This window comes from Hyperoodon ampullatus (assembly GCF_949752795.1).
Source record: "Hyperoodon ampullatus genome assembly, chromosome: 13".
NCBI classification, from domain to species: Eukaryota; Metazoa; Chordata; class Mammalia; order Artiodactyla; family Ziphiidae; genus Hyperoodon; species Hyperoodon ampullatus.
The window spans coordinates 9,811,577-9,826,481 of record NC_136926.1 but is presented as its reverse complement, the minus strand read 5'-3'; the positions used below and the strand labels follow the sequence as shown (position 1 = coordinate 9,826,481).

The window sequence follows — 14,905 nt, the reverse complement described above, 5'->3', positions numbered from 1 at the left end:
CTTTCCCATCCCCTGCACAAAGATCTCACAAACAACCTTGACATCAAATATAAATGACTTTGCCTTCTCCATGGCTCAGCCTAGAGTGGGATCTCATTTTCTTCTTCATAAACCCCCAGCCCCAATCACCCCTGATAGCACTAATTCCTGCAGCTGTGTGGAAGTACTAGAAATGGATTAGAGGGGCTGTCTGGGTGGAGGGAGTTAGCACAGTGGAGTCTTCTCCCAGCTCCACCATTATTAAGCAAATCACTACATTCTGGGTTCCCATCTCTAGGTCAATAAATGAAAACGTTGCAGAGGATGGGCCATTTTAAAAAAGGGAAACTTTTTGCAGAAGTATATCTACATATTTAGGTACACAGTTGAAGGCTCTCAAGCTGATCATACCTCTGTAATCCACACCCAGATCAAGAAGCAACATCTCCAGGCCCCAAAGGCCCCTCCCAGGAACCCCATCCAAGAGAAACCATTCTCTTGACTTCTAACAGCACAGGTGCCTTTTTTTTTTAGGTGAAATTCTGTAACGCAAAATTTACCATTTTATAGTGAACAATTCAGTGCCAGTTAGTACATTCATGATGTTGTGCAACCACCACCTCTATCTAGTCCCAGAACATTTTTATTCCCCTAAAATGAAACCTCATACCCATTAAGCATTCACTCCCCATTCTCTCCTGCCCCCAGATTGGTAACCATCAATCTGATTTCTGTCTCTATAGATTTGCCTATTTTGGGTGCTTCATACAAATGAAATCATAAACCGTGTGACCTCTTGTATCTGGCTTCTTTCACTCAGCATCATGTTTTTAAGGTTCATCCACTCTGTAGCATGTGTCAGTACTTCATTACTTTTTATGGCTAAATAATATTCCACTGGATTGGTAAACCACATTTTATTTATTCATCCACTGATGGACATTTGGGCTGTTCCGCCTTTTAGCCATTGTGAATAGTGCTGATATTAATTTTTGCCTGTCTTCATATTTTATGTAAATGGAGTCATACAGTATATGCTCTTTTGGGTTTGGTTTTTGAGGAACATCAAGTTTTTGAGGTTGGCCGAGCCATGTTGGAGGAAACATTTGCAGTCTTTCCTCCAGCGCCCTCTGCTAGCAGAGAGCACTGGGTGCCTTCTGCCCCTTGTGGCGAAGGGATGGGGGTTCTGGTGGGCAAGACACTCGGATCCCCAAGATCCAGGTGGGAGATCTTACCAGGAGCCCCCCAAAGCTCCCTGGCTGATGTTGGAAGGCAGTGGGGTAAGTTGGAAGAGTCGTGTGGGGACATATCACACCAGACTGGGTATAGACCCCCTCAGTCCCTACAACTCCTACCCGTGGCAGGCCTGGCCTCACCCAGGAGTCTTGGCCTGTCCCCAGATGCCACTGAGAGGAGGCCCCTGTGTAACAGTCCTAACAGCAGTTTATTTTTGTTAATTATTCACTCATGGAGCCCAAGCATTTCTTACCTGGTGCTTCAATTAACTGCTTGTAAACGCTCAGGAAAGCGGCTTCGGCCTCCTGACTTCTCTTACTAAGAGCCACCACCTTTGGAAACAACAAGAGAAAGAATCACGTGTGACCACAGCATCTGAGTCTAGAAGCAAATCTGATCATTTTCTACATATGCAAACATGGGATTGGGGGGAGAAAGAAGGGAAATGAAGATTAAAAGTATGGAGTAGACTGCCAAAATTCAGCTGATGGTGGCTGACTCCTTTGCCAGAGCAAGTTCTAAATAAATAGACTTTGCCTGTTAAAAAAAAAAAAGTATGGAGTAGAAAGTCTGGGTTCAAGTTCCAGCTCCACTGCATCTGGCTGTGTGACCTTGGGCAAGTCATTGCCCCTCCTCTGATCCTCAGTTTCCTCACCTGTAAAATGGGGGTAAATAATAGAAACTACCTCTTAGGCCTGTTGTGAGGATTAAAAGAAGCTACATATAAGTGCTTAGCACAGGGCCTGGCACAACAGTAGGTTATTAACAGCTGTTACTATTATTCCTGTTATTAAAGGGCAATGTCGGAGGTTCAAATATGACACGTTTTGTAGGAAAGTGGGACACATCTGGGGAATATGTCTTGCCACTGAAAATTAAAGAGAAATTGTTGAATCTCTAGTAAGATATCAGTTTCAACAAATGTCAAGAGTGACAGTTTGTGAAACAGTTCCTGGCATACCAAAGGTGCTCAATAAATGCCTCTTGATTGATGAATACACCAAATGACTGGATGACCAGTGGTGAGGAGATACTTTCATGCATTCGTTCTCTTGCTCACGGACTTTTATTGTTCTGCCAGTGAGACTCCGTAAGATGTGTTTCTGGGGCTCAGCACCACCTCATCCCTCCGCTCCTGGCTGTGAATTCTGAGCTCCGGCCTCACAACTGCCTTGATGCTGGCTCTTCTTGGCTAGTCCCCTTGGCATTAGTCCTGGGCCTTCCTGGCAAACTGCTGGACCAAGCTCCTGGCACCCACAGGTCACCATCCCTACCTCCTCGAGGACACACTGGGCTGGCATCCCCCTTTGGACTGGAACAGAGCTTTATTCCCCCTGGCACTGAAATACCTCTCCCTCCGGTGCCAACTTGCTAAATGATGACTCTATCAGAGCATCGACTTGTCAACACCCTCTTTCAGAGCTGGGCTTTTCCTATGAATCCCAGTAACGCCATTTGGGGAAGTGTCTGTTATTGAATTCCTCCCCTCAAAGTAAGCTCTGTGAGCATGTGGTCTGGTGCACAGAAGGGGCTCAACATAATCCGTTGAATGAACAAATCCAAGTGGGTAGCACTGACTCTAGATCCTGTCTGTGACACCACTGTAGAGAAATGGCAGGGCCCAATTCTGAGACAGTCTGCTCACAGAGGTGACCAACCGAGGTACAGGTCCTGGAGCCAGGCTGCCTGGGTTCAAATCCCAGCCCCACCACTTATTATCTGTGTGTCCTTGAACAGGTGGGTCACTTCAATCCCTGTGCCTCTACTTCCCCACCTGTAAAAAGGGATAATAATATGACAGCCTCCCTCAAAGCGTCGCTAGAGGATCAAATGACTTAACACAATGTAAAGCCCTTTGCAAAACTCCTAGCATGCATTAAGCCCCATAGACATGTCACCTCTTGGTATGATCAACCCCTTCCTTCCTTCTTGCCTGTTATGGGGACAGGTTCTGCCCAGTGCTGGATGATAAACTTCAGCTGTGCTCATCTCTGGTGTCCTATGAAGACCACCTGAGAAAAGCCTCGCCTCCACACACAGCAGGGCACTCTGGGAAGAATTTGAAAACCACAGCAGTTTCTCTGCTGCTTCCAATATGGCAGCCATGAGCCTCATGTGGGTACTAAGCACTTGAAACGTGGCAAGTCCAAATCCAGATGTGCTGTGAGTGCAAATATGCACCTGATTTCAAAGACTTAGTTCAAAAAAAGAGAATGTACAATAGCTCATCAGCTATTCTTATGTTGATTACATGTTGAAGTGATAAAATTTTGGGTATTCTGGGTTAAATAAAAAATATTATTAAAATTCATTTCACCTGTTTTCTTTTACCTTTTAAAATGTAGGTACTGGGCCTCCCTGGTGGCGCAGTGGTTGAGAGTCCGCCTGCCGATGCAGGGGATACGGGTTCGTGCCCCGGTCTGGGGGGATCCCATATGCCGCGGAGCGGCTGGGCCCGTGAGCCATGGCTGCTGAGCCTGCGCGTCCGGAGCCTGTGCTCCGCAACGGGAGAGGCCACAACAGTGAGAGGCCCGCGTACCACAAAAAAAAAAAAAAAAAAAAAATGTAGGTACTACAAAATGTAAAAGCGCATGTGTGGATCACATTATATTTCTACTGGACGGCATGGCTTGAAGGTTTTACAAGGTCCACAGAGAATTTTTATTTAAGAGAGGTGGAGAGAAATATATGGTGGATGTTGAGCAAGTGATTTTAAAAAGGTCAGTTACAAAAGCTCTTCAAGCTCTCTCGTTGTTATTCTGAGAGCAATCTCTGGTCGCTTACCTTCCAGAGTGAATGACAGTCTCTCATACATTCAACAAACATTTCCTGAGCACCTGCTATGTGCCATGAACTGTGAGCTGAGAACTCAGCGATGAATAATGCAGCCTCAAGCCCCACCCTTAGAGGACTCACAGTCCAGTGGGGAGATGGACATTAAAGCAGATTCCCCAGATAATTCATTAATTACACGTGCTAAACGCTTCAAAGGAAAAGCAGAGGGGGGCTTGAGAGTGTGTAAGTGGGGGGAGACTGACCCAGTTTGATGGGTGGAAGGAACATCAGGAATTATCTCCCAGAGGGGAAGATGGTGATGGACAGAAATAATGTTCTAGAATCTAGGCAAAGGGAAGATTTTTATTCTTGCTAAGATATACAAAACACAGTTCCTGCTCTGGGGACTCACAGCTGAGTGGGAGACACAGCAATGCCAAAGAGGAACCGTAACACAGGAGGAGGTGATGCAAACACTGGAGTCTCCAGATTAATGTGAGGAGGGGGCAATTAATTCAGAGTTTGGGGGGACATCCTGGATGCACTACTAGTAATAATAATGTAACATTCAGAGTTTACCATGTACCAGATATTTACTATTCATAATCATCCCTCTCCATACACCAATCACTGAAGGTAGCTGCTGTTATCCCCATTGTATAGATGAGGAAACCAAGACTCAGCGAGGTTAAGTAACTTGCCCAAGGTCACTCAGTAAGTAAATGGCAGAGTGAGATTCACACCAGGTCTGGGGATTGAAATTACTGTTCTGAATCCAGATGTGGGCCCCTTTCTCCTGGATAGAAAAACCATCCCAGCCAGTGGGGACAGTCACTCGGACTCCATTTGGATGCTGATGCCTTGAGATGCTCTCTATGGCTGTACCAGGTCAGGGGCTGCTATGCTGCTGACCTGAGGTCCAAGAAAAGCCATGAGAAACAAAAGCAATTCACCTCCCGATCCCTAGATGGAGAATTATCAAAGATGAGCCAGCACAAAGTCTGAATGCTTCATTTTACAGTTGTCCATGCTAAGCATGTGTGGTAGCTGGAGTTTACGATAGGCATAAGAATGTTCTATTGACTTCTGATTTATTTCTTTTCTTTATTTTTTTGGCTGTGTTGCGTCTTAGTTGCGGCACGTGGGGTCTTTGTTGAGGCATGTGGGATCTTTTGTTGCGGCACGGGTTCTTTGTTGCGGTGCTCGGGTTTGTCTCTAGTTGTGGCGTGTGGGTTTTCTCTCTGTAGTTTGCAGCATGCGGGCTCTCTTGTTGAGGCGCACGAGCTCAGTAGTTGTGGTGCGCCGGTTTAGTTGCCCCGTGGTATGTGGGATCTTAGTTCCTGACCAGGGATCGAACCCGCGTCCCCTGCATTGGAAGGCGGATTCCTTACCACTGGACCACCAGGGAAGCCCTGCTATTGACTTCTAAAAAGGAATTCAGGGCAGAGGTGAGGGCAAGCCACAGAAGATCCCTTTATTGTTTCCTGGTCCCTATGCATAGCACCCTCTACTATCCATTCATGGTGCTTATCAGTTGTGTACTGATTATCTGTATGACTGTCTCCTTATAATGTCAGCCCGCCCCATTAAAGCTGTGCTGTCCAAAACAGTAAGCACTAGCCCATGTGGCCAATGAGCACTTGACATGTGACTATTCAAATTCAGATAGGCTGTACGTGTAAAATATGGGATTTCTAAGTCTTAGGAAGAAAAAAGGAATGTAAAATATCTCAATAATTTTTATATTGATTTCATGTTGAAATGATAATATTGTGGACATATTGGGTTCAATAAAATATATTATTAAAATTAAACTCACCTATTTCATTTTACTTTTTATAATGTAGCTACTAGAAAAATTTATATTACTTATGTCGTTTGCATTCTATTTCTACTGGACAGCACTGTTCTAGATCAAAGGTTAGGAAACTATGGCCCTTGGGCCAAATGTGGCCCTTCATCTGTGTGTTTAAATAAAGTTTTATTGGAACACAGCTACAATCATTCTTTTATGTATTGTCTATGGCTGCTTTCATGCTATAATGGTGGAGTTGCATAGTTGTGACAGACACTCTGGCTGCAAAGCTGAAAATATTTACTCTCTCTGGCCCTTAACAGAAAACATTTGCTGATCCCTGCTTTAGAGGTTCACCTAATGGCTAGACAATATTTTCAAAAGCAGAGATCAAAAAACATCCTGGAATGGCACTAGGTCTGAATTAGTTCAAGTTTAGGGCCTCCCATAGTAAATATGACTCTTGAAGACAGTAGTCATTTGGATGTCCTGCCTCGTTCAGTCTTGTTTTAGAGCAATGACCCTGTTTATTTCTAAAAGGCCAGGCCTGATGGCATCAGGGCCTGATCCAGTGCTGGGCCCAATGTCATGAAGCATCTCTTGGCCTCAGTTTGTTCATCTATCATGTGGGAATAATACTCTCCATTTGCCTAAGAAGCTGTTGGGGGAGGAATGGGCTAACATGTGGTAAAGAGTCCCATGGAAGCTGGAAAAAAGCTTTCTAATAAAGCAAATAATTCTTCTTCCAACCATACAGGATGTCTTTTCCAAGAACTGCAGCTCTCATGTATTTCACCCATGTGCCCAGAACAGGTGAGCTCGGCCTAAATAAAAGGCCATGTGTTTCTGCTTCATGGCTGGGTCCTACAGTGCAGAAGGGCAGGAGAAAAGGGTCCAGAATGACAGATTTGGCTTGTGACAGGCAGATCTTTGAAGGCCATCTGGGGGAGGAAGAGGAGGAGGAGGAGGAGGTGGCGGCCAGCTACAGACACCAAGAAGGTCACCATCAGAAATAGCTCAGCGTCTGATGAAGCAGGCGGCATTCACACTACCCGAAGTAATATAAGGGGTGAAAATGTGTTTGGTCCCCTGAGTATGAAAGTTAACAGGTGTAGAACCGGTTAAGCCAGAGGAGACACAAAAGCCTGCTCTAGCTGCCTAGCATTTGTCTGTCAGGTGGTCAAAAAATGGCAAGTTTGGGGCCCCCCCCGAGGCTGTGCTTCCATGACTGTCTGAGACAGCAGTGAAAACATCTACTGGCTACTGAGAACAGCTCTGTGCCAAGCTCTTGACAATGAACAGTCAGAGTTTCCAGAAACCGAACCTTTATTCTGTGTTCAGTGCCCTGTCTTTGGAATGTCTGCATACAGCTCTAAGACGTGAGCACTGTTATTGCTCCCATTTTACAGGGGAAGAAACTGAGGTTCAGGGAAGCCAAGTCACTTGGCCAAGATGAAAGAACTAGTTATTGATGGAGGTGGTATCTGCGCCCAGCATGCTCTCATTCCAGGGCTCAGAACTGCAACCAGAGACCAGTGTTTCTCAAAGTGTGCTGCACAGTCCCCCGGGCGTGAAAAGAGGGAGGGACCTGTGATCAAGCCTGTACCCACTTGCCTTCTCCATGGATTGTACAAAATCTACTAGCACACTGGATGCTCTCATGAGAGCTGCAGAAGAAAATGCTCTTCAACTCAGCTTAGCCCAGTGTTTTCCCAAATGCATTTGGTCACGGAGCTTTTTCATCAGAGAATAAACTTAGAAACTAGGGTTCCGTGAAACACACTTTGATACAGCTTCCCTCTACCGCCGGGTCCTGGGCTCTGGGGAGGGTGGGGCATGGTGGTTCTGAGAGATTGGGTGGGGGGGTCTGATGCCACAGGAATTCTGGAAGAAACTGAAGAGTGATGGGCAGTTGAGAGGTGGGTGTTCAGAGGGTCTCGGAATCAGTACCTCAGAGGAGGAGGCAGAGGAATGAGATCGGAGGAGAAAAGGCATCAGCCCAGGATGGCCGGGGGCGGGCGGGCGGGCGAGTGCCCTTTAACACCCTCTGAGGCCTGGTTCTCCTTCTGGGAAGTGAAGATCCGGGGCCACGTGGGGAGCAAAGAGGAGAAAGAAGAATGAGGGGAGACAGAGGAAGGGGGAAGAGAGCGTGAGGGTCATGCAAGGAGTGAGGGGCATGGAGGGCAAGGGGGAGCAGAGAGCTGGGGGTTCACAGACACCGAGGGGAGCAGGCAGGAGAAGGGGGTCATGGAGAGTAAGGGAGGCACAGACATGGAGGCGCGTGGAACGTGGGCTCAGAGTGAAGGGAGCAGGGGTGTGGAGCACAGTGCGGGGAGCACAGAGAATGAGGGTGGCGGCGGCTGAGGGCCATGCAGAGGAGCAGAAGGAAACCCTGGCCTCCGCGACACAGGGGAGTGACTGGCTCAATGGGAAGGGGCTCGTGGTGACTGCTCAGGGGCTGCCGCAGGGTCTGGGAGAGGCGATGGTCCAGGTCCAGGGTGGTGCTGGAGAGGGGAAGAAAAGAACTGATTCGAGAGATGATTAGGAGATAAGTTCCTGATCCAGGACATGGTTGGGGCTGAAGGTGGGGAGGCGCATGGGGGTGCATTTAGCCAAGAGGGAGGTGCAGACTCAGGGAGACACACTACGAGAGCAGTCTACAGTCAGCTGAAGATCTTCCTGGCTAGTGTGTTGAGAGGAATACATGTATTTTGGACTGTAAGGATTGCAGCCCAGGATGGGAAGAAGGTAGAAATTTCAAGGAGGCTCAGTCTTTCTAAGTTCTCAAAATGGGTTGCCTTGTGAGGTACTGAGCTCCCCAAGAGCAGAGGCATCCAAGTACATGGCCATCTATCTCTGAGGATATAAACGCACTCAGGGAAATGTATACATTAGGGAGGTTTGGCCAAACTATCCAGAAGGTGCACATCTTACTCTGAGTCTATGTGATAAATCCCTTTTACTTATAGTGATATTCTGACGTCCTACCACTTGTAAAAGGTGATAACAATTACTTGTTTGGTGATATGAGAATTATTATTATCAACAGTAACAGTGACTACTGAGCACTGACTCTGTCAAGCACTCTGTTAAGTGTCTGACAAATATTAACTCATTTAATCCTCACAACCCAGGTCGGGGGGGTGTCACTGCCCATTTAACAGATGAAGATATCAAGGCACAGAAGGGCGAAGGCCATACCGTGTGGGAGCTGGGACTTACACCCAGCTCAGTCAGACTCCAAAGCCCATGATCCTAACCCCCACTTGGGACTGAATCTCTGGTAGGGGTTTGTGGAAGGGGCTGGGTGGAATATCTGAAAGGGCTGAAGGAGCCAGGCCGGCAGGATGGCAGGGGACAGCGAGGCCAGGAGAAGCCAAGTGCCCGGGTCTTCAGCAGGACTTGTCTCCTCTGTCTCACAGAGTGTGTTTGCTGGGGGCCTTGTTCCCGGGTGAGCACTAATGTTCTCTCTGCCGTATGTCATTGATGTGGCTGAGCAAATGAAAATTACACTTTAATGTCAGGGCTTAAATAAGAAATAAGACTTTGACTCTTGTTTTTGGTAGCTGTTGTTGAGCTGGGCTCTCTCGGCTCCTGTTTGGACAGGGCAGAAGGCTGGGACCCTCTCTGGCCTTCTGAGATTTCAGGGACATTCCCAAGGGAGGGTCAGAGTGGGTCCCAGAGAGGCCACATCCTAGCTGAGGCTCAGGAGCCAGCAGAAGCCACTTCTAGAGCCTGACAGGATGGAATAAAATGAACATATCTGGCCACCTTTCACTGTTTTGAATTCTCAGATATAAATCACACATTTATTTTAAATCGTCAGATGTAAGACACTAATTCAAATTCAATCTTGAGCTCTGAGATCCCCTCTTCCAGGGATGTAGGTCCAGCTTCTAGATCCTCCTCCCAGTGCCTCAACCTGCAACAGTGATGGACACAAGCAGGAGTTCCGTAACTACAATAAAAGCAAGCGGTATTTACTGAGCACCCACTATGTGCACGCCCCAGGGGAGGCGTCCTGCATCCTCCACAAGACCCTCAAACAAGTATTGAGTGCTGTACATGCATCACTCGATCCTTGCAAAACTTCCATGAGGTGGGGGGACTGAATTGTGCCCCCCCAATGTGACTATATTTGGAGAGAGGACCTTTAAGGGGGTAATTAAGGTTAAATGAAGTCTTAAGGGGATTGGTGTCCCTATAGGAAGAGGAAGAGACATAGGCATGCAGAAGCATGGAGGAACACAGTAAGAAGGCGGCCATCTACAAACCAAAGAGAGAGCTCTCACCAGAAACCAACCGTGCCAGCACCTTTATCTTGGACTGCTAGCTTCCAGAATTGTGAGAAAATAAAATTCTGTTGTTTAAGTCACCTAGTCTGTGGTATTCTGTTACGACAGCCTGAGCTGACCGTCTAGCTCCAGAAGCTGCCATCTCATGGCTGGGTTTGTCAGTTCTTAGGTCTGAGCCCCACCAGGGGAGAGTGGGTCTGTCTATTCACAGAGCCTCGCACACAGTGGGTGCTCAATAAATGTCTGCTGAAGAACGAGTGTCACTGTCTATGTGTCATCCTTGGGGGTGATTCTCAGGCTGGAGAGGAACTGATAGCAGTGGGGCTCCCTCTTTGGAGATGTCCGGAAAAGTACCAGGCACCCTGACTGGTGTTCGTGTTCTAGTTAAGGGAGAGTTTGTGCTTTGTCCCGACCTCCTCTGAACACTAGGCACTCACCCATCAGTCAGCATCTGATGACAGGCCCGTGCTCATGCTAACTTCTCATCTGGCTGTTGTTCCATTTCCCCAACCAGATTGTGAGCATCCAGAGGGCTCACAATCTGGACTGGGACTAGCTTTTTTTTTTTTTTTCTTGGCATTTAAAAAAGTGAAATAAAATAATGCATGTAAAGTGTTAACATAGCGCCTGACACATCACCGATGTCCAATGAATTCATTTTCTCAGCAGGTATTTATCGAGCATCTTCTAAGGATGGGGGCTGTTCTAGGCACTGGGTATTCAGTACTAAGCAAGACTGACCCAAACCTGTACCCTTGCAGAGCTGACACTCTGAAGGCAGAGGCAGGCAATAAAAGAAATCATGATACAGAAGGTGAGAAAGTGATCAAGTACAAGGGAGGAAAATAAAGCTAGGAGGGAGATGGGAGTCTGGGGTAGGGATGTGTGTCCTGCCTAGTAGGGCCAGGGAAGGCCTTGGGAGAAAAGAACAGTTGAGCAGACTTGTAGAAGGGGAGGGGGTGTGTCATTCGGCCATCTCAGGGAAGAATATTCCAGGCAGCTAGACTAGCAGGTGCAAAGGCCCTGGGGCAGAAATACTTTTGCCTTGTTTGGGTAACAACAAAGAGGCCAGTGTAGTGGGAGAAGGTAGGGGAAGGGGATGAGAAGAGGTCAGGGATCAAAGGGTAGGGGCAGAGCTTTGTAGGTCATTGTGAGGACTTGGGCTTTTTCCCCGAGGGGAATTAGTAGCCACGGGAGGGTTTAGAGCAGACGAGGGACATGGTCCACGTACGTTTTAACAGGATTCCTCTGGCTGTCATGTGGACAATGGATTGAGGGGGCGCTAGGGTGGAAGCAGGTTGACCAGGGAGGTGGCTACTTTAATAGTCCAGGCGAGAAGGATGGCATTTCAGAGCAGGGTGGTGTCAGTGGAGGTGGGGAGAAGTGCTGGGGTTCTGGATCCATTCTGAAGGTCCAGCCACAGGATTTGTTTCTCAGAAACACAGAGTAGATGTGGGGTGAGGAGAGAGGAAGAGGGGTGTCAAGGACATTTCATGGTTTGGGGCGTGAACAACTGGATGATCTTGAACAGCTGCTGCTGTGATTTTCTCCTCCCTCGCAGTCCACAACAGGACAAGTCAGGAGTGGGCACTAAATCAACAATGACTGAATGAAAAAAATGAATGAATGAGGTAAGGAAGGAACTTAAGAGGCTCTCTGAGCTAATCCTTCTGAACTACAAACAAATACAAACCCACGTCTAGAAGGATGATGGACAATGACACCCATCTACGCTGCAACCCAAACTATGCTGCAACCTTGAAGGCTCTGTGGAGATCTCTTGCAGGCTCTCTGATGGAGCAACACCTAGTGCGAGGGGACGGAGGCCCAGGATCTGCCCCAGAGGTCCTGGCATCTCAGGGAAGCTGTCAGCAGTGTGGGAAACAGGAAAAGCTGGACCTGGGAGTGAGCAGACCTGGGTTCTGGTTTCAGCTGGGGCCTTGTGTTCCTGTTCACCTTTGGGCAAGTCAGACCCCCTTTCTGAGCCTCAGCTTCCCCATCTGTAAAGTGAAGGTGCTGAGTTTCAGGTCTCTAGCTCAAATTCACTCAAGCAGACAGACAAACACTCTCCTCCCCACACATAGATCTCCACCCCACTGGGATTTTAATCAAAGGCAGTGCAAGGCCTTGGAAGCCCACCCAGGCTTGGATCAAGGGGTGGGTCTGCTGGGAGAGCATGAGGGAGGAAAGAAAAACACCATGCAATTTTATTTTAATATTTGTAATTACTCCCAGGCTAAAAATAAGGCACAGAGCAGAGTGTTTTCAAATGTTGGCATTAATGAACACTTTTTATCCAACATAATGCAGGCCCCCAAATGCATTTATGTCAGGTTCCTTGAGATCTCGGAAGCGGTGCCCCATGCCAGATTGGCTTTCACAGCTTGGGAGCGGCACAAAAATGAAATGTCCCACAAGCGCAGGCTGGCAGGCCTGCTATTAGCAACAGTATAATCATCAATTATGTCCAATCACAAACTACTGATTTTATAATTATCAAATGAAGTTCTAACTTCTCACCTCCGCTCAGTGGCAACTCATATAATCTCTCAGCTCAAAAAAGGAAGCTTTTTTCTTTTTTTTCCTGCTCTCTCTTCTGGGGAAAAGAATTTCCAGGCCTCCACATAAGACTGCATTTAAATTGCTTGTCACTCAAAACAAAGGCAAACCACTCATTTGTAATTCACCAGCCACCTGAACAGACTGCCTGTTTTCCTTTAAGCATCCATGCACTGAAGCACAAAGATCATTTTTTCTATTGTTAAAATTGTATAAGCCAGAGCTTTTTTTAGCAGTGAATACACAATTTCACTTCTCTTCTGAGGGCTCCCAGCATAAAAGGGACAGGACAGGAGGCTTTCTTTAGTGCCTTACAAATAAATTTTGCTTTGGGGTATTAAAAAAAATCAACTATGTGCTCATATAATGAGTTGAAAAGCTATTAAGGCCATTTATATATGAGGGCAGGAAAGAAGACGTTTCCCGTCCTGCCCAGGGTGTGGCCAGTATATGAAGTCAGATGACTGAGATTCATTCTCATGGGCGCTGGAAGCAACTGTGTTCAATTTCCTCTTTTGGGAGCTGCCGATATCACAAATATGGCTCCGTGCTGATTGGCATTCGGCTGGCAGGCTTCAAGAGCAGAAGCAACCCAGGGGTGGGTGCCCCAGCTTGGACCTGGCTGTTCCAGGCAGGCTCTAGCTGTGTGCCTGACTTTCTGGCTACCTCACCCCAGAGGGACAAGCCATGCACGATTGTCATGAAGCCCCTACATGCAACCAAATTCTGTGGCTCAGCCTTTGACAACCAGGCCTGTTTTGACAACAGCTCAGTTTTTCTCTGTAACTGATTATGATAATAATACTTTCCAATTTTAATCTAGAGCTTTTTATAATTTACAAAGACCTTTCACAGGAATTAATGCCTCTGAGCCTCCACTCACTCCCAGAGGTGGCACTGGCAGGGAGGATGGTTCTTGTTTGAGAGGCCTAGAGAGGCTGATACAGCAGTCCCACATCACACAGGAGACATCAAGGCAGCATGTGAACCCAGTCTCTGGATTCAGAGCCAGCTGTGCAGCAGAGAATTTGGGTCTGGATTTGTGCAACTTCCCACTTGAAGTGGGAGAGTAGCTTCCATTTTTGGTAAATTAGAACAGACTCAAGTGCACCCCTAAAATGTCCCCTTCTCACACCTGAATATGCTGTGTTTTCCTGAGTGTAAGGAATGGGGCTCCCACATGCCCACCAGAAGTTATGCATAAGCCACAGCCAGTCTTTTCTTTGCAATAGCCATGAGGACTAACAAAGATTCCTGATTTAAAACAATAGTGAAATTATTCTGTATGATACTGTGATGGTGGATACACATTATGCATTTGTCAAGGAAGATTGTACAACAGAAAAAGTGACTGCTTAATGTAAACAATGGACTTCAGTTAATAATTCTGTATCAATATTGGTTCATCAATTGTAACAAATGTACTGAACTAATGCAAGGTGTTAATAACAGGGGAACTGGGGTAGAGAGCTCTATACTTTCTGCTCAAATTCTCTCTAAACCTAAAACTGCTCTAAAAAATAGTCCATCAATTAAAAAAAAAAAGAGTACTGAACACGTATAAAGCAGGTACTAGGTACCAGGCACTGCTCTCGGTATTTATCACATTAACACATTCAATCTGTACAGCAGCCCTATGAGGTCAGTAACATTACCTTCCTGATTTTACTGGTAGGGAAAACAAGATGTCAGAGAGATCTACCTTATTCAAAGTCACACAGCAAGTGGCAGAGCCAGGATTCATACTCAGGACTCCAGAGCATGTGCCCTTAGCCATGAGACTAATGGGATTATCATTGGGTTCTCTCCAAAAGCCTTTCCCATGGCATACTGTCGTGTGTGAGCGTCCTACCTTGATCATGGGTGTCAGACAGCATAATAACGGTCATGAATGATGGGTCCAGGGCCAGATACATCCCATGGACATGTTTTCTTGGACCCTCAAGTGTTTTAAAAATATTTGAGCCAAAAAAATTCATCAAGTTACATACTTAAGATTTGCGCATTTTACCGTATGTAAATTATACCTTCATAAAGTACTGTGAGCATGAAAATGTGTGCATATATATTGAGGCAGCATTTAAAACCGAGAAGAGATCCAAATTGCTGGCTTTTCTTGGAAAATCAGAGGATCTGGCCAGCCTGGGACCACGTTTCCACCAACAACTGCTGCCTGGGGCCAAGCAGCAGCCTTCCATTGAGATAAGCCAGGGGTCGGCAGTTCACCTCGGGTCTCCCGTGCACCTGCAGTACAGGTGTGGGACCC

The 14,905-nt window shown here is 46.9% G+C and overlaps 1 protein-coding gene across 2 annotated transcripts in view; it reads right to left on the bottom strand.

Moving 5' to 3' along the window:
- The window catches only part of CUX2 (cut like homeobox 2), a gene marked incomplete at both ends in the record, with an annotated part of 264,482 nt that overhangs the window by 57,292 nt on the left and 192,285 nt on the right, over positions 1–14,905 (bottom strand). For both annotated transcript variants that reach the window (XM_079717842.1, XM_079717841.1), the window contains one exon: positions 1,469–1,547. In XM_079717842.1, coding sequence (XP_079573968.1) covers positions 1,469–1,547 — 79 coding nt within the window. The remainder of the gene's footprint in view (positions 1–1,468; positions 1,548–14,905) is intronic.